Source organism: Procambarus clarkii, chromosome 49 (genome assembly GCF_040958095.1).
Source record: "Procambarus clarkii isolate CNS0578487 chromosome 49, FALCON_Pclarkii_2.0, whole genome shotgun sequence".
NCBI classification, from domain to species: Eukaryota; Metazoa; Arthropoda; class Malacostraca; order Decapoda; family Cambaridae; genus Procambarus; species Procambarus clarkii.
In genome coordinates, this window is record NC_091198.1 from 33,795,970 (window position 1) to 33,817,446 (window position 21,477).

The 21,477-nt window shown below is 42.8% G+C and overlaps 1 protein-coding gene across 1 annotated transcript; it reads right to left on the reverse strand.

Annotated features, from left to right (window-relative positions):
* Positions 1–10,626: 10,626 nt before the first annotated feature.
* LOC138351368 (uncharacterized) lies at positions 10,627–20,367 on the reverse strand. The gene is made up of 2 exons (XM_069303161.1): positions 19,402–20,367; positions 10,627–12,841 (listed from the first exon to the last, which is right to left on the reverse strand). Exon 1 carries the CDS (start codon positions 20,173–20,175, stop codon positions 19,600–19,602), a length of 576 nt encoding a protein of 191 aa, XP_069159262.1. The 5' UTR covers positions 20,176–20,367; the 3' UTR covers positions 10,627–12,841; positions 19,402–19,599.
* Between the last annotated feature and the right edge of the window lie 1,110 nt (positions 20,368–21,477).

Consider the following 21,477-nt stretch of genomic DNA (forward strand, 5'->3'; position numbering starts at 1 on the left):
CTAATTATCTTAGATAGCAATATTGAGTAATTCTTTGAGAATTCTTTGGAGACAATTCCTAACCTATACTTCTTCTCAAGGTCGTGTTTTTTGTTAATGGATTTAAGTATTCCCTTTGTAAGCCAAGGATTGTTAAGCCTTTTGCTTGTGACTTGTTTTGTAAGCATAGGACAGTGGGTGTTATAAAGGCTAAGAGTTGTTTGTAGAAAAGATTGCACTGCTAGGTTGATGTCCCCTATGTTACCTAACTCGGACTCCCAGTTGACATTATCAGCAGCAGTTATAAAATTGTTTATAGCAGTTTCATTGTGCAGCCTAAAGCTTAACTCCCTTGTTTCTAGAGGTGGTTTGCTAATGTTAGTTAAGAGAAATGTGGGGTAATGGTCTGTAGTGCTATCGGTGATTATACCTGAAGTAAGCGGAGAGGTTATGTTTGTCCAGATGTGATCTAGCGTCGTGGCAGTGCTATCAGTGATTCTAGTAGGTCTAGTGATTAAGGGTATGAGGAAGCAGGAATTCATACAGTTGAGGAAGCTAACGGCAGTGGGGTGTTCTGGCTCGCAGAGGTCAATATTAAAGTCCCCAGCGATAATTAGGTGGTTTTTGTTCAGTCTGTTATCAAGTATTAGATTTCTAAGGTTTGAGTTGAATTCAGACACATCAGTGTTAGGAATTCTATAGACTGCACCCACAGACAGGACAGACTCTACGTGCCTACATTACCTCCTAATGTCCTGGTGCCCGAGCCCATCCGCCCCGGATCTAAATGCTCCACCAGCGACCCAAGGACGCAACAATTATGCACATTCTTCTCTCTTCTCTCCTGCTACACCGAGCTTGTCCACACACTGCCTACATCTTTTGGTACCAGACTGCAATTTCCACAGTCAACAATGTAGTACTCGGCGTGTACAGTCCTAATCAACCCAAGACGCTACAGCTTCGATACAGAGCCGACAGCAGACTACAACCGCATCGAGCCGCCACGCTCTCGCTCCCCGAGTTCAGACACTCACAATTCTCAATCGAGCCGCCACGCTCTCCCACATAGAGCTCCACGACTCCGGCCTCACTCAGCTCTCTGCTCTGCTCCAGGCTTCGTCTCAACGTCTGCGACACTGCTAAATCCAGAGACACATCCGCCGACTACGCAGTTCACTTTTCGACCACAGTTACCAGCAGCACCGCCACCTACGACAACGGACGATCCTGTACGACCTCCCACCCTACAACCCCAGTTACCAGCCGCACCACAACCTGATCCTACGACGACGGACGATCCTGTGCGACCTCCCACCCTACGACCCCAGTTAGATGACATCAGCGAAGAGGAGGAAGTTAACTTTGATGGTTATGTAACGCGAGCAGGGCGTACAATTCACCGACCAGCTAAGTTCCTTGATCAAGTATTTTTCCTTTCATCCCCTGGGAGGGGGAGTTCTGTAGCGAGTAGATTATCCCAATAATATACTCGCTCCAAATGCATTGTTAATATTCCTGTCAACCTTTGGAGATGAATGAGGTGAGGCGTTGCCCGGGCAACACGGTGAGGAGTTGCCCGGGCATATAAGCAGCAGAATAGCAAACATTAACCACACACCATTTGGTCCGGGAGACATCTCCCGTCACGCTGGGTGCAGTCGCACCTCCACAGATCTCCAGTATCATCTATTGATACTGGTGATGGCTCAAAAGGGCCACCACTTACGAGCTATTCATGCCCGTGCCACCTTTTGGGTGGCTTCATCTTCATCTTAACACATTCACAAGGGAGACATCTCCCGTCATGCAGGGTGCATTCGCACCTCCACAGATCTCCAGGATCAGCTCTTGATACTGGTAATGGCTTAAAAGGCCACCACTTACGGGCTATTTATGCCCGTGCCACCTTTTGGGTTGCTTCATCTTCATCTTAACACATTCATAAGGGAGACATCTCCCGTCATGCAGGGTGCATTCGCACCTCCACAGATCTCCAGTATCAGCTCTTGATACTGGTAATGGCTTAAAAGGGCCACCACTTACGGGCTATTCATGCCCGTGCCACCTTTTGGGTGGCTTAATCTTCATCAATCAATCAAACATTAACCAGAGTCTAGTTTCAAGTGTGGTCTAGAGCAGACACTTGCGAGATACTGTACCGACGCTCAGTGCGCTCAACTCACACGAAAGTATCACCTGTGTACTTCTGTATATTCGACCAAATATATATATAGTATCTTAGTGTCTGTGTTTATTTGTCACCATACTTTACGTAACAATAGCACCGTTACAAGCACATTGATCATCATTATTGCAAGTATTACACAGCACACCAGGCTAAAGACAAACTCCAAAATAGCACCTGTTTATCAGTTTACAACCAAAATGTTAGATCACTTGTAAACATTTTGACGATTTAAATGCATTACTCACAGCACTAGGTACTAACTTATCGTTCATTATTTTAACAGAAACTTGGCTAAATAAAGACTATACCCAACTCTACAACTTAGCTGGTTATAAAGCCATTCATAACTGTAGGCCTAATAAAAAAGGTGGTGGCACAGCTATATATTACCGAGATACATTTATCTGCAACAGTGTTATTAGTGACAGAGATGACTACTGTGAATATAGCATTGTATGTACTAGCTCTATCTTTAAAGCCAACAAACTTTGTAAAATCTCTTTATGTATGTACATTACCTAAATAAAAAAAAAAATATATATACTTTTGCTCAGTTTACAATTAAATCCCTTAAATCCTCTTTGACTATTGGAGCCATCTATAGATTTCCCAATACTAACATAGCTTCTTTCTCAGATAACCTAAGGAATCTTATTATAAACAACAATTTTAACAAAAACCACATCATTCTGGGAGAAGACTTTAATATTGACCTGGGTCAACAAAATTGCTCTCAAGTTGACTATTTCCTTAACAGCATGAACTCCTGTATGCTAATTCCCACAATCACCAAACCTACCCGAGTCACTCAAACATCAGCCACTACCTTGGACCACATATGGACAAACAAAACAGCTCCCCTTGTATCTGGTATAATCTACGACAGAACAACTGACCACTATCCTACCTTTCTCATAGCGAACATGGAAATAACACCACCAAAAAGCAAGAAACTTTCATTTAGGCTACACAGTGAATCAGCTTTAGGCAATCTTACAGATGCACTTCACAATATTAACTGGGATTCTGAATTCAATAATACCAAGGATATAAATTCATTAGCTAACCTCTTCCTCTCCAAAACTCTAAGCCTCTACAACCTTCATTGTCCCCTTCTTACCAAGCAAGTAACTGACAAAAGATTAAACAATCCATGGCTCACAAGTGGCATTCTCAACTCAGTCAACAAGAAACATGAATATGAAAAGAAACTTAAGATTGGCCTAGTTTCAAAGGAAGTAGCTAAAAGGTACTCATCAATGCTTACCAGTATCATAAGAAAGGCAAAACTTGCATATTATGTGAATAGATTCAATGAAGCAAAAGGCAACATGAAAAGCACTTGGAAAACAATTTATAGTATCCTAGGAACTAAACAACACTCACATAACCAAATAAAACTCTACAACGATGGGGATATACCGTCAACTGATTTAGAAATGGCAAATGAATTTAATAGTTTCTTTTCATCGGTTGGTGCTAATCTTGCCAGTAAAATCCCACAGACCCAGACACATATTAACACATATCTCTCAGGCAGCTATCCTAACTCTCTTCTCCTTTCACCAATCAGCCCGGCAGATGTTGTGTCCATCATACACTCTTTAAAAACCAAGGCAGGGAACACCAGTGAAATTCCGTCCATTGTATACAAGAGCGCCTCCCATGCCCTTGCCCCACCCATAGCACTACTGTTCAACAAATCTATAGAGTGTCACACCTTCCCTGATATCCTCAAAAAAGCAAGAGTAACGCCAGTCCATAAAGAAGGCAATCCGGCGGACATAAACAATTGAAAAATCAAATCAAATGTTTACTTAGGTAACGTACATACATACAAGAGATTTTACAAAGAGTGATGGATTTATAGATAGGGCTAGAACATACAATGCCTAAAGCCACTATTACGCAAAGCGTTTCGGGCATGAAAAACTTAAATGATTAAAGCTTAATACTAATTGAGCATAAAGAATAAAATGAGTTGAGAACAAATAAAAAAAAAGAGATAACAAGGGGGGAACATGGCTGAAAAAGCAGCACAAATACAATTCGGTCGACAAACAGCGTCTTTTAAAAAAAACAGACATTGGTTGACAATAGAGGGGTAAGGTAGGTTACAGGGAATTTATTAGGTATAGCTTCGTTTTTATCTTAATTATCTTATCTTATCTTTATCTTATCTTAATTAAAGACCAATATCAAATCTACCCATTCTATCAAAAATATTTGAAAAAATTATTTACAAACAGCTCTATTCCTACCTCGTAAAATTCGACATACTCAGCCCCTGCCAGTTTGGCTTCCGGTCCCAAAAGAGCACCAACGATGCAATCATTAGTCTCCTTGACGTAATCTACTCAGCCCTTGACAAAAATGAGTTTCCGATTGGACTCTTCATTGACCTAAGAAAAACCTTTGATACTGTTAATCACAACTACCTCTTACTTAAACTCCAGCATTATGGAATTCGAAGCCTTGCCCTTGACTACATCCGATCCTATCTTAGTGACAGACACCAATATGTAACCATCAATGATACAACTTCTTCCACTCTACCATTACCGTTGGAGTGCCACAAGGCATGCAGTATCTTAGGACCTCTTCTATTTCATATATATATAAACGATCTGCCTAATGTCTCTAATATTCTTAAACCTATATATTGTTTGCTGACGATACTACCCTTATCTATTCAGACCTCAATCCACATACACTAAATAATGTTGTGAATAATGAATTAAAAAAAGTCCACTTATGGATGTCAACTAACAAACTAACATTAAACATAGAAAAGACTTACTACATCATATTTGGAAGCAAATCATCAAATGCAATTCAGCTACAGATAGACAACATTAACATCAGTAATAAAAATGATGGCAAGTTTCTTAGCCTATTCCTAGACAAGAGACTCAACTTCAGCACCCACATTCAACACATAACTAAGAAAGTCTCTAAGACAGTTGGTATACTCTCTAAAATAAGATATTATGTTCCTAACTCTGCTCTCCTCTCACTATATTATGCACTAATCTACCCCTATCTTAATTATGGTATCTGTGCATGGGGGTCTACCACTGCAAACCACCTTAAGCCCATCATCACCCAGCAAAAATCTGCTATCAGAATAATAACTAACTCTGCTTTCAAACAACACTCAGCTCCCTTGTTTAAATCCTTTAACTTGCTAAATATTAACTCCCTCCACACATTCTCTTGTGTCAACTACATTTACAAAACCCTGTTCTTAAATCCAAACCGTGCTCTGAAACTCTCCCTGGACAGATGTAATTGGACCCATTATCACCACACCAGAAATAAAATAGTCACTGCTTTCCAAAAGCGGTGAAGTTCTGTGGGGAAGAAAATGTATTACCATGATTTTTGTGTCTAACCGACTAAGTAGCGCGCGCGCATCAAGCGGGGTACTTAAAAGCGCGCCCGCAGACTCGGCGACACCTCTTTACCCATCCACTCCTCCCACCACCCAGCTACGCCGCCTCCGCCCAGTGTGTCAACACCCACCTGCAGTCATCCAGCACACCTACTCTCACTACACACCTTGGTCTACCTGCACACAGGACGGGTGTGGAGTGCATAATAAACATCATGTTTCTGATGCCACAGCTCCCGCTGTAGCCGCCGCTCCCCACACTCCCCCACCACCGCTGCCACCATGCTCTCACACATTATGACTATCCAGTCAGTAGACTTGCACACCTTCCTTCCCTACATACACAGCACCGCTTCTGTGCCAGGTAAGTCCACTACGGGCTCACTATAGCCCGTGCTACTTGCCCCGCTCCTGTGCCAGGTAAGCTACGGGCTCACCATAGCCCGTGCTACTTGGAACTTGTTCCGAGTAGCTGAATCTATAACAATAACTCGGCGACCCTTTGCTCGCCTCCTCCTCACCAGATACACTACAAAACGCTCCGCTGCCATCCGTTACACGTGGACTATGCCGCCAGTACCTCAGACGACTACTCGCCTTCGACATAGCCTTCCACGCCACCCCCTGTCGCCTACAAGGGCGGCCCACACGGGGCTCCTGATTGAGTGAAGTTTACATTGTTAGCCATAGGCGTTCCAGAGCAGCCGGCCCATCTCCATTATCCTAAGGTACAGTCCTGCCCGTGTTTCCCCACCACGCCTGCGTGTGGGATGCCGTTTTAGTTAGGGATGTCCCCAGCGTCCGGCGTGTGCCCAGCGCCTGTCCCCGGTTGTGCGTGTTCCGACGCAGTAGCTAGCTGTCCCCAGGTTTATTTGCCCTCTCTAAGGACCCCGCCGTGCGAGCTGCACGGCGGGGTCCCCCCCTCAGTGCCGTGCCCGGGCGTGCGTGTCATGCCATGCACGTGTGGCTTCCCCTTCCGTACGAGGGCGGGCGGCGCCGCATCTGGTGGTGTCGCCCATGTGGCCAGGCTCAGTGGCGTGCTTGCCCTAGGCGTGGTCCCTGGGGGCACCTTCGCCCCTTGCCCTAGGCGTGGTCCCTAGGGGCACCTTCGCCCCTTGCCCTAGTGGGCGCCTGGGCCACGAGGCGTGCACGTGCGGGCTCCTCTACGCCCGGGGGCGGGCGGCGCCGCATCTGGTGTCGCCCACGTGGCCAGGCTCAGTGGCGTGCTTGCCCTAGGCATGGTCCCTGGGGGCACCCTTCGCCCCTTGCCCTAGTGGGCGCCTGGGCCACGAGGCATGCACGTGCGGGCTCCTCTACGCCCGGGGGCGGGCGGCGCCACAGTGGTGGTGTCGCCCATCTGGTCATGGCTCTCAGGGGCTTGCTTGCCCTAGGCGGGGTCCCTAGGGGCTCTGCTTCGCCCTCGTCCTAGTGGGCGCCTGGGCCACGAGGCATGCACGTGCGGGTTCCTCTACGCCCGTGGGCCGGAGTCGCCACCCATGCGGACAGTCCTAATGGTTTCCTTGTCCTAGGGGGCGTCACTGGGGCCCGGAGGTTTGCACGGCGTTGCCTAGTGTCCGTGCCTGGGGTACGGCATGGGACAAGCTCCTTACGGCTCTCACGCCTCTGGGGGCTGCACTAGGGACCTTGCCTCACCTCTCGCCCGGGCTGAGGGGCACGGGGTGTGGGCGTACCGGGCTCTAGCCCGCCACTGAGGGCCTCCTGCAGGCAGCGACCGGGACTGGGGGCCACATGGGGAGCACGTGCAGGGCTCCCCCTATGTCCCGTCCCGGCTGCTGATGTTCCGGCGGATGTGGTTCCCGCTGATGATCCAGCAGCCGAAGGCTCAGCTGACGGTGTTCCAGCTGAGCATGCCCTTCCCGCCCTCAGTGCCGTGCCCGGGAGTGCGTGTCGTGTAATGCACGTGTGGATCTGCACGAGGGCGGGAGGCGCCACACCTGGTGATGTTACCCGCGTGGCCAGGCCCAGTTTATGTATTTCGTTATTTATTTATACATATACAAGAAGGTACATTGGGAATGCGAGGATACAAAGCGTAGTAGTAACATTCTTGTAAAGCCACTGGTACGCGCAGCGCAGCTGGATCTGGTGATGACGCCCACGTGGCCAGGCTTGCTTGCCCTAGGCGTGGTCCTTGGGGGCTCTGCTTCGCCCCTTGACCTGCCCGGGCACGAGGCGTGCACGTGCGGGCTCTTAATGCCCGGGGGCGGGCGGCGCCACACTGGTGGTGTCGCCCATCTGGTCATCCACGGAGACTAGCAGTCTCCGTGGTGTAGTGGTAAGACACTCGCCTGGCGTTCCGCGAGCGCTATATGTCATGGGTTCGTATCCTGGCCGGGGAGGATTTACTGGGCGCAATTCCTTAACTGTAGCCTCTGTTTAACGCAACAGTAAAATGTGTACTTGGATGAAAAAACGATTCTTCGCGGCAGGGGATCGTATTCCAGGGACCATAGGATTAAGGACTTGCCCGAAACGCTACGCGTACTAGTGGCTGTACAAGAATGTAACAACTATTAACTATATGTAACAACAACTAAAAAAAAAAAAAAAAAAAAAAAAAAAAAAAAAAAAAAATTGAGGTTATTTTGAGATGATTTCGGGGCTTTAGTGTCCCCGCGGCCCGGTCCTCGACCAGGCCTCCACCCCCAGGAAGCAGCCCGTGACAGCTGACTAACACCCAGGTACCTATTTTACTGCTAGGGCATAGGGTGAAAGAAACTCTGCCCATTGTTTCTCGCCGGCGCCTGGGATCGAACCCAGGACCACAGGATCACAAGTCCAGCGTGCTGTCCACTCGGCCGACTGGCTTCCCTTCCTTCCCTGGCCGCCACTCCAGTTACTAAGATTCTTTCCTACGAGAAAGATTAAGTTTTCTTTATGCTTATATCCTACTTTAATATAAAATCAAGAATTACTTCAGTTCCGAAGAATCGAGTCAGACGAATCCAGCCAATTATTCTTTATTATTGTTATCCTTTATAGTTATTATTATTTATTATTATTCTTTATTATAGTCGTCATTAATCTATTCTTAATTATTGGATAGAGAACAACTGCTGTACCACATTACTCGATGTCGTATAACATAACTGAGCAGTGCGCAAGTGATTATTAATCACTGGCTGGATCATCGCCCTTACTATTGATATTCTTCAGTGTTATTATTCTTTATTATTTATTCTTTATTATAATTAATTATTAACCCAGCTGCTGAAGTTCCGGCTGGCGAGGTTCCAGCCGATGATACAGCAGCTGAGGCTTCAGTTACTAAGAATCTTTACTTTAAGAAAAGACTAAGTTTTCTTCATGCTTATATTATCTTTAATAAGTCAAGAATTACTTCAGTTCCGAAGATTCGATTCAGCCGAATCTTGTCAATTATTCCTTATCATTGTTATCCTTTAGTGTTATTATTCTTTTTTATTCTCTATTATAATCGTTCTCCACCTGTTCTTATTATTTATTGGATAGAGAAATACTGCGATACCACATTACTCGATGTCGTATAACATAACTGAGCAGTGCGCCAGTGCTGCTAAGATGCAACTAGGGAGTATGAGTCGTGGCACATTGTTGATGGAGCCTAGTGCAAGTGCCAATGCAATGTCGGAGTACACACAAATGAAGTACAAGAATGTACAAGAATGTAACAACTCTTGTATATATCTCAAAAAAAAAAGTCTCAATTATTAATCAGTCATTATGTCTGGTTAGGTCAATTCACTTTTCTCTGTTTATTATCATCCCTCATATTTATTTATCCCATATTTATTTACCCCATATTTATTTATCCCATATTTATTTATGGTCCATATTTATTTATGGATTTATGTTAAACAGGGCAAGTGGTTTCAGGCATTGGTCTTACTACTTCTTACGCGACTTTACAGTCCTACATTTTACTCTGGTTATAAATTTTTAACCCTCATTTGTTGGCCTGCCTGCGGGCAGACCCAGCTGCTGATGTTCCGGCTGATGTAGTCGCTGCCGATGATCCAGCAGCTGATGGCACAGCTAGTACCCTGGGGCCAGACCCAGCTGCCCTGGGGGCCAGACCCAGCTGGGTCTAAGCATGGGACCCAGCATAACAGCCCAGCGGTTGATGTGGTCCCTGCTGATGACCCAGCAGTTGATGGCCCAGCTGGTGGTGTTCCAGCTGAGCATGTCCCCTGGGGCCAGGCCCAGCTGCTGATGTCCGGCTGAGGTGGTCCCTGCCGATGATCCAGCAGCTAATGGCCCGTCCCGGTTGCTGATGTTCCAGCAGATGTAGTTTCCGCCGATGAACCAGCAGCCGAAGGCTCAGCTGGCGGTGTTCCAGCTGAGCATGCCCCTGGGGCCAAGCCCAGCTGCTGGGGTTCCGGCTGATGGGGTCCCAGCCGATGAGCCAGCAGCTAATGGCCCGTCCCAGCTGCAGATGTTCCGGCGGATGTGGTTCCCGCCGATGATCCTGCAGCCGCGGGCTCAGCTGGCAGTGTTCCAGCTAAGCATGCCCTTATGATGAATAATTTATTATGATAGTTATTATTAATTAATTATTTGTAGTTAACAATTATGTATTATTATTATATGCTGCCGATCACCCAGCAGCTGATGGCCCAGCTGGTGGTGTTCCAGCTGAACACGCCCCCAGGGGGCCAAGCCCAGCTGCTGATGTGGTCCCAGCAGATAATGTCCCGTCCCGGCTGCTGATGTTCCGGAGGATGTGTTTCCCGCCGATGATCCAGCAGCCGAAGGCTCAGCCGGCGGTGTTCCAGCTGACCATGCCCTTGTAATTAATCATTTCTTATTATTTTTATTATCAATTAATTATTTTAGTTAATAATTAATTCGTATTATTATATGCCCCAGCTGTTGAAGTTCCGACTGACGAGGTTCCAGCCGAGGACCCAGCAGCTGATGTCCCAGTCGGTGGTATTCCGGCATGAAGTTGCCCCAGCCGCCGACGTTCCGGCTGCTGATGTTACGTCGGATGGGGTTTCCCCCCGATAATCTAGCAGCCAAATGGCTCAGCTGAGCACGCATGTTATAGAATTGGTGGTGCTGCTATGGGGGATCTAATATTAAATGGAAGTAGGGGCAGTAGTTAGCATTAAGGGTTATCAAATATGGGAGATCTCAAAGGCCCGGCCCCCACTATATAGAAATATATAGAAATAAACTTGTAGTGGCTTATTACAGCAATAGTCAGCCTAGAGGTTGATCATGGATCTCCTACACAGGAAAAATGGATACTCCTTTACTAACTTACTTATTTATTAACCCCTTAACAACCCCCCATATACATTCACACCAATAACAATAATAATAATTACTTTACCACACTATCTTACGTTAAAAGCCTTGGTCCACGTAAGCAGGATACAAGGTTTACACTCAGAACAAGCTAGGGTAAAGTACTACTAGTGAAGAGCTAGAGGCTTGAGTCAGCTTAGGATAGGGAGACCCTAAGGGGTCCACTGGGACCCCTTTTAGAATAACTAGTAATACAAACACTAGGAACACCTAATTCATACAAAGTATAATACTCTACACATTAGAACACGCCTATGCCAGACAATGAGAACGTTACACAGTATACTTAGCTGGGTATCAGCCCACAGAAATAAAGAAACGAGAGGAGGGAGAGAAGGTTCCTTTCACCACAGCCAGCCAGCAGAGAAGAGCGAGCCTCTCGCATCTCCTTCCCAGCTCACTCGCTGCCAGTAGACTGCTCAACTAATCGTACAGCAATCCTATCCCAAGTTTACTCAGATTTACTGTACACTTGATTAGAAAGTATTAGTAAACATAGTTGTTGCCTATTTTATTATTTAATAATCAACCCCAGGCTCAGTTTTTAAATGCTCTGTGAGAAACAAGAATAGTCTTACGTCTGGCAGGGAAGATACAAACAACTGCATCTCGTGATGCGTTTCCACTACTATAAGGCAGTCTATTTAGCTCAATATTGACCTCTGGTTTCCACTGAGGAACCCAGGGTCGTAACAACGCACAGTTGCCCTCTTTATTTATATACGATTTCTTTTCTTTACATTTGTCATTCTTTATATTCCTTTCTAATTTACGTATTACATATTGTTAGTTTTGTTTATCGGGGCCAGACCTAGCTGCTGACTTGCCGGCTGACGTGGTCCATGCCGATGAGCTGATGGCCCAGCTGGTAGTGTTACAGCCGCTGATCGAGGCCCAGTCCCTGGTGTTCCGGCTGAGGAGTTTCCAGCCGATGACCCAGCAGCTGAGGCTCCAGAAGGAGGTATCCAGCCGAGGATGTCCCAGCTGCTGAAGTTGATATCTAGCGGTGTCCAACCGAAGATGCCGCAGCTGCAATGGTTCAGCTGCCGAGGCTCCAGATGGCGAGTCCCAGCCGAGGATTTTCACGGGAGAAGAAGGGAAGATCGCATTTTCTCTCCATTCTTAATAATAATTTCTTTACAGTTCTAATTCGTCTTGTTTGAGCGTAAGTGGTTTCGCAGTTCGATGCCCACTTAACATCCTCTTACCTGTAGTCCCAGCAGATGGGACCACAGGTAAGAGGATGGGCTCAGGTAAGGACAGATGGGCTCTTATTCCTGTGGCCCGTGTTCCCCGCAGTAAGTCAACAAATTCCTTTGGAGACTTCAGGCTGAAGGCGCAAGGGATGTAAGGAGTCAGCAAGCCGTTGAGTCGCTTTGCCAGTCTGTACGTAGGTGTGGTTATCTGGCTGATGATTGGCCGAAGTGGGTTTCCAGGCTTGTGTGTCTTGACATTTCCATACGCATATCCAGGTTTGTATTCCCCAATAATCATTGGCAGGTGGAGTCCGGATTTCTTGGCATTCACAGTTTCGATCAATTTGTTGACCTTTGTTCTCCCCTAGGTGTCCTGTTTGCGAACTTCTACATGGGTACCATCGAACAAAAGGTCTTAGTCGACATGAACTTGAAACCGGCCATATACTGCAGGTATGTTGACGACATTTTTACACAGGTACCTGATGTCAGACATCTGCAGGAGCTGAAAGAGGCATTTGAGCGGAATTCTGTGTTGCGTTTCACTTACGAGATGGAGAAGGATGGGAAGCTGCCCTTTCTAGATGTAACAATCATGGAAAGGAGCGGAGGTTTTCACACTGCAGTCTACACTAAGGAAACAAACATAGGAATGTGCCTCAATGCCAACAGTGACTGCCCAGACAGGTACAAAAGGAGTGTTGTTAACGCTTATGTCGACCGTGCTTTCAGCCACAGCTCAGGATGGAAGCAAGTCGATGAAGAACTCTGTAGGTTAAGACAGGTCCAAGTCAACAACGGCTTCTCCAATGGTTTCGTTGAAGACATCATAAGAAGGAAGGTGAAACGCCATGCAAACTCTGAAGAGACAACTAACACAACACCTGTACCACCTATTAGACTATTTTAAGGAACTTCTTTTCCACAGCTCATAAATCGGAGGAAAGGGGTCCTGAAAGATATTGTTAATATTAACGTTATCCCTACAGACAAAAATCAGAAGATACAATTGACGATTTACTATAAAACCAAGAAAACGGCCAACCTACTCATGAGTAACTCTCCAGACACAAAGCAGAACGCTTTGAAAGAGACCAAAGTCGTCTATGCCTTCAAATGCCCACTTGGGGACTGTAAGTCTCAAAGAACTCAGTATATAGGCAAGACAACAACATCTCTTTCCAGGCGATTAACGATGCATAAGCAACAGGGCTCCATTAAGGAACATATAATCTCTTCCCACAACCAGACCATCCCCAGAGAAATCTTAACAAAAAAACACAGAAATCATCGATAGATACAGCGATAGCAGGTGGCTTGATAGCTGCAAGGCACTACACATTAAGAAGTCAACACCAGCAATCAACAGCCAATTAATGCACAACTATATTCTACCCATTTCAAGACTCCGCACCAATATAGAAGCATCAAGAAATATGGGCCAATAGGCCCTTTGCATTTACTTCCATTCTTCCCTTTAACTTACCCAATATTATACCCATTGTTTCGTGTTCTATCTTGTGTTAAAAGTTTGTTTTTACCTCATCCAAAACTGTTGTAACATATCACCTCACCCAAATGCAGGTATATAAAATGAAAAGCCTTTTGAATTATAGCATAGTAAAAAATCTGTTTAGTGTTTGCAGGTTATAGTTGTGTGAGTGTAAACTAAAGTCTTTGAAAATGTAATCAATTATTACGAAACGTGTTCAAGTGTCGCGTCAGACTAGAAATAAAAATGAATTTTGGAGAACTGATTTTTCAATTACCATCGACAGTGAAAAGAAACATAAGAAATATTGAGAAAATTAGTGTTAGAATTATTAATCTTACTTTTTCGGTCATATATATATATATATATATATATTATATATATATATATATATATATATATATATATATATATATATATATATATATATATATATATATATATATATATATATATATATATATATATATATATATATATATATATATATATATATATATATATATATATATATATATATATATATATATATATATACAGTATATATATATATATGTCGTACCTAATAGCCAGAACGCACTTCTCAGCCTACTATTCAAGGCCCGATTTGCCTAATAAGCCAAGTTTTCATGAATTAATGTTTTTTCGTCTACCTAACCTACCTAACCTAACCTAACCTAGCTTTTTTTGGCTACCTAACCTAACCGTACCTATAAATATAGGTTAGGTTAGGTTAGGTAGGGTTGGTTAGGTTCGGTCATATATCTACGTTAATTTTAACTCCAATAAAAAAAAATTGACCTCATACATAGAGAAAAGGGTAGCTTTATCATTTCATAAGAAAAAAATTATAGTAAATATATTAATTCAGGAAAACTAGGCTTATTAGGCAAATCGGGCCTTGAATAGTAGGCTGAGAAGTGAGTTCTGGCTACTAGGTACGACATATATATATATATATATATATATATATATATATATATATATATATATATATATATATATATATATATATATATATATATATATATATATATATATATATATATTATTAAATATGACCGAAAAAGTAAGATTAATAATTCTAACACGAATTTTCTCAATCTTTCGTACATTTCTTTTCACTGTTGGAGGTAATTCAAAAATCAATTCTCCAAAATTCATTTTTATTTCTAGTCTGACGCGACACGAGCGCGTTTCGTAAAACTTATTACATTTTCAAAGACTTTAGTTTACAAATACACAACTGAATAGAACTTACGCATCTCCGATTTTGTTTATATCTACATTTGAGTGAGGTGGATGGGGTGAGGTGGCATTAATAGGGTATTAATTTCATCAACACAAGACAGAACAAGAGGTGGCATTAATAGGGTATTAATTTCATCAACACAAGACATAACACGAAACAATGGGTATTGAAATGGAAGTGATTGTAGAAAGCCTATTGGTCCATATTTCTTGATGCTTCTATATTGGAGCGGAGTCGTGAGGTGGGTAGAATATAGTTGTGCATTAATTGGTTGTTGATTGCTGGTGTTGACTTCTTAATGTGTAGTGCCTCGCAAACGTGAAGCCGCCTGCTATCGCTGTATCTATCGATGATTTCTGTGTTGTTTACTAGGATTTCTCTGGCGATGGTTTGGTTGTGGGAAGAGATTATATGTTCCTTAATGGAGCCCTGTTGTTTATGCATCGTTAAACGCCTAGAAAGAGATGTTGTTGTCTTGCCTATATACTGGGTTTTTTGGAGCTTACAGCCCCCAAGTGGGCATTTGAATAAATATAAATAAATAAATATGTTTATTCAGGTAAGGTATATACATACAAGTGATGTTACATTAATGGATTGATATATAGATAGAGCTAGTACATACAATGCCTAAAGCCACTATTACGCAATGCGTTTCGGGCAAGAAAAACATTAATATCTAGAACTTAATACTAATTGAGCATAAAGAATAAAAAGTGTTGAGAACAAATACAAATAAAGATAAAAAAAAAGGGGGAACATGACTGAAAAAGCAGCACAAATACAATAGGTTGACAAACAGTGTTGATTAAAAAAAAGAAAATAAAAGACATGGGTTGACAATAGAGGAGTGAGGTAGGTTACAGGGAATTTATTAGGTAGTGTTTAGTTTTTATCTTAAACTGGTTGAGAGAGGTACAGTCTTTAACATGGTTGGGAAGGTCATTCCACATTCTGGGCCCCTTGATTTGTAGAGCATTTCTAGTTAGATTAAGTCGTACTCTAGGAATATCAAAACTGTATTTATTTCTGGTGTGGTGCCCATGGGTTCTGTTACAACCTTCTATGAAGCTTTTGAGATCAGGATTGGCATTATAGTTTAGCGTTTTATATATGTATAATACACATGAGAGAATGTGCAGTGACTTAATGTCTAACATATTCAGAGATTTGAGTAGGGGTACCGAGTGATGTCTGGGGCCAGAGTTGGATATTGTTCTAATAGCAGCTTTGTGTTGGGTAATTAGAGGACGTAAGTGATTTTGGGTAGTAGAACCCCAAGCACAAATACCATAGTTGAGATATGGATAGATAAGGGAGTAATAGAGAGTCACCAGGGCAGGGCGTGGTACATAATATCTGATCTTAGAAAGAATGCCCACAGTTTTTGAAACTTTTTTTGATATATTTAGAATGTGTCCCTGGAAATTCAGCTTGTGGTCAATGAGAATGCCAAGGAATTTGCCATCTAATTTGTTACAAATTTGGGTATTGTTTATTTTGAGATTTATTTGACTAGAGGATTTATTGCCAAACAGAATATAGAAAGTTTTGTCAATGTTAAGGGTGAGTTTGTTGGCAGTTAGCCAAAGATGGACTTTATTTAGCTCAGTATTTACTGTGGCATTTAGAGCAAGAGGGTCAGGACTGGAGTAAATGAAGGTTGTGTCGTCAGCAAATAGAATTGGTTTGAGGTGTTGGAAGGCATTTGGAAGGTCATTAATGTAGATGAGAAAGAGGAGAGGGCCAAGTATGCTGCCCTGAGGAACACCAATGTTGATGGGTAGGGTGGGAGAAATTGTATTATTCACAGAAACATATTGGAGCCTGTCAGTAAAGTAGGATTCGAGGTATTGTAGGGAGTGTCCTCTGACTCCATAATGATGTAATTTAAGAAGAAGGTTTTGGTGGTTGACAGTATCAAAAGCTTTACGCAGGTCCTCAAATAACCCAACAGGGAACTCTTTTTTATCAAGAGCTGTATGAATCGAGTTAAGCATACTAATAAGTGCATCGTTAGTGCTTTTTTTGGGTCTGAAGCCATATTGGCAAGGGCTAAGTATATTGAGTTTGGCTAGATATGAGTAAAGCTGCTTATAGATTAGTTTTTCAAAATTTTTTGACAAGTTTGGCAGGATTGATATAGGTCTGTAGTTGTTAACATCTGTAGGATCACCACATTTGTGGACAGGCGTTACTTTCGCTTTTTTTAGAATATCTGGAAAGGTTTGGAGTTCAAGTGACTTGTTGAAGAGCAAAGCAATAGCAGGGGCTAAAGATCTGGAGGCTTTTTTGTAAATTAAAGTTGGTATCTCCTCAAGGGCACCAGACTTGGTTTTAAGGGAAAGGATTATCTCATTGACGTCAGTGGAGTTAGTAGGCTTTAGGTACAGAGACTGTGGATAGTTACCTGTAAGATAGTCCTTAATGTCAGTACTGGAAGATGGAATATCATTTGCAGTGGATGAACCAATGGAAGAGAAGAACCTATTGAACTCAATAGCAGAATCAGAGGCTGAAAGCTGACCATCGTTATTAGACAGGAGAGTCGGTTTGTTATTTAAAGATTTCTTTGATCCCAATATTTGTGAAATTGTGCTCCAAGTTTGTTTAATGTTGCTCTTTATTTGGGTAAATTTATCTTCGTAGTATTTAGTTTTGGTTCGTCTAATTATCATAGATAGCAATAATGAGTAATTCTTTGAGAATTCTTTGGAGACAATTCCTAACCTATACTTCTTCTCAAGGTCGTGTTTTTTGTTAATGGATTTAAGTATTCCCTTTGTAAGCCAAGGATTGTTAAGCCTTTTGCTTGTGACTTGTTTTGTAAGCATAGGACAGTGGGTGTTATAAAGGCTAAGAGTTGTTTGTAGAAAAGATTGCACTGCTAGGTTGATGTCCCCTATGTTACCTAACTCGGACTCCCAGTTGACATTATCAGCAGCAGTTATAAAATTGTTTATAGCAGTTTCATTGTGCAGCCTAAAGCTTAACTCCCTTGTTTCCAGAGGTGGTTTGCTAATGTTAGTTAAGAGAAATGTGGGGTAATGGTCTGTAGTGCTATCGGTGATTATACCTGAAGTAAGCGGAGAGGTTATGTTGGTCCAGATGTGATCTAGAGTCGTGGCAGTGCTATCAGTGATTCTAGTAGGTCTAGTGATTAAGGGTATGAGGAAGCAGGAATTCATACAGTTGAGGAAGCTAACAGCAGTAGGGTGTTCTGGCTCGCAGAGGTCAATATTAAAGTCCCCTGCGATAATTAGGTGGTTTTTGTTCAGTCTGTTATCAAGTATTAGATTTCTAAGGTTTGAGTTGAATTCAGACACATCAGTGTTGGGAATTCTATAGACTGCACCCACAGACAGGACAGACTCGGCACCCTTGACTCTGAAGCTGTCATAGAAGTCTCTAGTTCTAATTTCTTTTAAGCATGTTAGTTCTTGGTGGTAGTAAAGAGCAGTGCCACCACCTCTCTGAAGTTGACGACAGTTGTGAATTGCTGAGTAGTTAGGCATGTTAAAGAGTTGAGTAGTATCCTCTTTCAACCATGTTTCAGTAAGTATAATAAAAGAGAATTTGTTGCCAATAGTTTCAATCAAGGCACTAACATCATCAAAGTGTTTACCTAGGGATCTAACGTTCAAATTGATTACAGAGATATTGTGATTATGAGTTAATACATTGTTTACATCATGTGCTGCAAAATATCTGCAATTTAGATCATTAAAGTGATTATTGTCATAGATAGTGGATAAGAGGTTAAGTTCTGGGTCTATACTTGTCTGCATAAAAAAAGCTGATTGCAGGAAAAACAAGGAAAGAAAGGCAAATTACAAGGTAGAAATAAGCTATAAAATAGGGAAAAATATATACACAATACTGTACAAAACAAACACAAAATGAAAAAAAAAAAAAAAGTTAGCTTACAAGGGGCTTAGGGGTACAATGGAGTAAGGGAGTATGGCTAGGCTAGGCAACCTAGGTAATAAAAGAGATTAAAGAAAAAACATATAAACATGGACTATACAAAACACAAGATATAGAAATACAAAACAAAAAAATATAAGCAAGACTAAGCAATACAAAAAACAAATTGAGCAAAAATGAAAAAAATGAGGTAGATTGCTTACGAGTACTCTCAGGTACACTGTAAGTAACAATTTGCAATTTGAGATGCAGGCAAAGCCAGGGGTACAATGGAGTAAGGGAGCATGGCGAGGCTAGGCAACCTAGGTAATAAATGAAATCAAAGAAAAGTTGAATAATAAACATAGGCAAATTTAAGCTAATGATTATTAACTATAGATAGTTCAGTTATGACTGTATAATTAAAAAGACCTGAAGAACTACTTAATGCACTCAATTAAATAATTTCGGTAAATGACTAGGTAAGAGTAAGTTAAAAATTAAGTCAGAAAATGAACCAAGGAGACTTAGGATACCTAGCCCCACTAGATGACAGGGGGTTAATTAAGTTAATTCACTGGGAGTGATAAGGTGAGACAAACCACATAGGGAGAGGAAAGTGTTGAGGTTTTCTTCTTTAGTAATTGTAAACATTTTGCCCTCTGCGGTTTTTCTCACCTTTATCAGTCCATCTCTAACGAAGCACTGATGAATCGCATCTGGGTTTTGTTGACGGATTTGACGCAGGCGGTAGAGGAGTTGCTGTCTGTTCCTGGTCAAGCACTCGTTGATGTATAATCCCTTCCGTTGGGATGCAGCTGTCCGGACTAGATGGGATTTCGTGAACTGGGAAGACAGCTTTAGGCGAATTTTCCGTTAGTTTTGACCTGATGGATTCTTTTTGCCTACTCTGTAGGCAGCAATAACGTCAGTTTTGTTTAGACTGAGCTGTAATTTGTTTCTTAAGAGATCCTGAGCTATTTCGACACAATTTTCACCTTCATGTTCCACAGGTATATCTTGGGACGACACGATAACAGAGTCTAGCAGCTTTTGCTGGTCTTGTTCCTCCTGGGAGACGGAACGTTGGGCTGAAAATGTACTGATACATGCAGTCATTTTGCTGAGAGCTTCCTCCTGTTTTTTTATGGCTTCATCAGTTTTCAGAAGGTTGTTTTCCTCACGGAGATCATTCAAATCATGCTGTAGTTGGTCTTGGCTAGCCTTGCAGTTTCTAATATCCTCGCGGAGGAGGGTTATTTCTTGTTGTTGTTGTTGGAGATTAGCGCGGTTCGCTAGATTCTCATTGAGAAGACTCAAGATGATAGTATTTTGTGACTCGAGGACTAGGCACAACTTTTTGAACCACTGATTCTCGGTCCAGTTAGTGAATTCCGGTGAGGGACCGGAAGCTCGCTTGAGTTGCTTATACTGGGATGCTAGCATGTTCATAGGAGAGGGTTGAGAGGACTCTGCTCCCTTGCTCAATGGGGTGGAGGGGAGGGCAGCCCCGCCACCCCGGACCCCAGAGCTTCCAGACAGAGAAACACGGATATTGTTAGAGTTGGCCGGGATGGATGCCTTGTTAAGGGGTATGTTGCCCTTATTTCCCTGCACAGTCACATTTTTAGGAGATGTGATTGGTTAGAATGGACTGGGGGGTATATGTTGTGAAGAAACTTGCGTCAGGCAGCGCGGTGGCGGCAGCATGCACTGGTACTCACAGCCGTAGAGGATTGTTTTGAAACTTACTTGAGATGGAATGAGTTGATTTTGGTCGGTTACTTTGGTTTTGCTATAACATGCTTGGACTCCATGTACTTAGCTGCCTGTGGGTGGCGGTCTACATCATTTGGCGTAAGTTTAAGGGCTGATATACAGCTTAGAGTGAGGAGCGTAGCGTGCACATATACTACGCAGCGAGCGTCAAGGCGGCCTTGGTATAAAAGGTATAGACGACGTTGGTCTCTTTTAAAGCATTCTGCTTTGTGTCTGGAGAGTTTCTCATGAGCAGGCTGGCCGTTTTTCTGGTATTTATATGATTTACTATAAAACCAGAAAAACGGCCAGCCTACTCATGAGAAACTCTCCAGACACAAAGCAGAACGCTTTAAAAGAGACCAACGTCGTCTATACCTTCAAATGCCCACTTGGGGACTGTAAGCTCCAAAAAACCCAGTATATAGGCAAGACAACAACATCTCTTTCTAGGCGTTTAACGATGCATAAACAACAGGGCTCCATTAAGGAACATATAATCTCTTCCCACAACCAAATCATCGCCAGAGAAATCCTAGTAAACAACACAGAAATCATCGATAGATACAGCGATAGCAGGCGACTTGACGTTTGCGAGGCACTACACATTAAGAAGTCAACACCAGCAATCAACAGCCAATTAATGCACAACTATATTCTACCCACCTCACGACTCCGCTCCAATATAGAAGCATCAAGAAATATGGACCAATAGGCTTTCTACAATCACTTCCATTTCAATACCCATTGTTTCGTGTTCTGTCTTGTGTTGATGAAATTAATACCCTATTAATGCCACCTCTTGTTCTGTCTTGTGTTGATGAAATTAATACCCTATTAATGTCACCTCACCCCATCCACCTCACTCAAATGTAGATATAAACAAAATCGGAGATGCGTAAGTTCTATTCAGTTGTGTATTTGTAAACTAAAGTCTTTGAAAATGTAATAAGTTTTACGAAACGCGCTCGTGTCGTGTCAGACTAGAAATAAAAA

What these genes read in the sequence shown, in the direction of transcription:
- LOC138351368 (XM_069303161.1), bottom strand. Translation starts at nt 20,175, where the DNA reads ATGAACATGCTAGCATCCCAGTATAAGCAACTCAAGCGAGCTTCCGGT.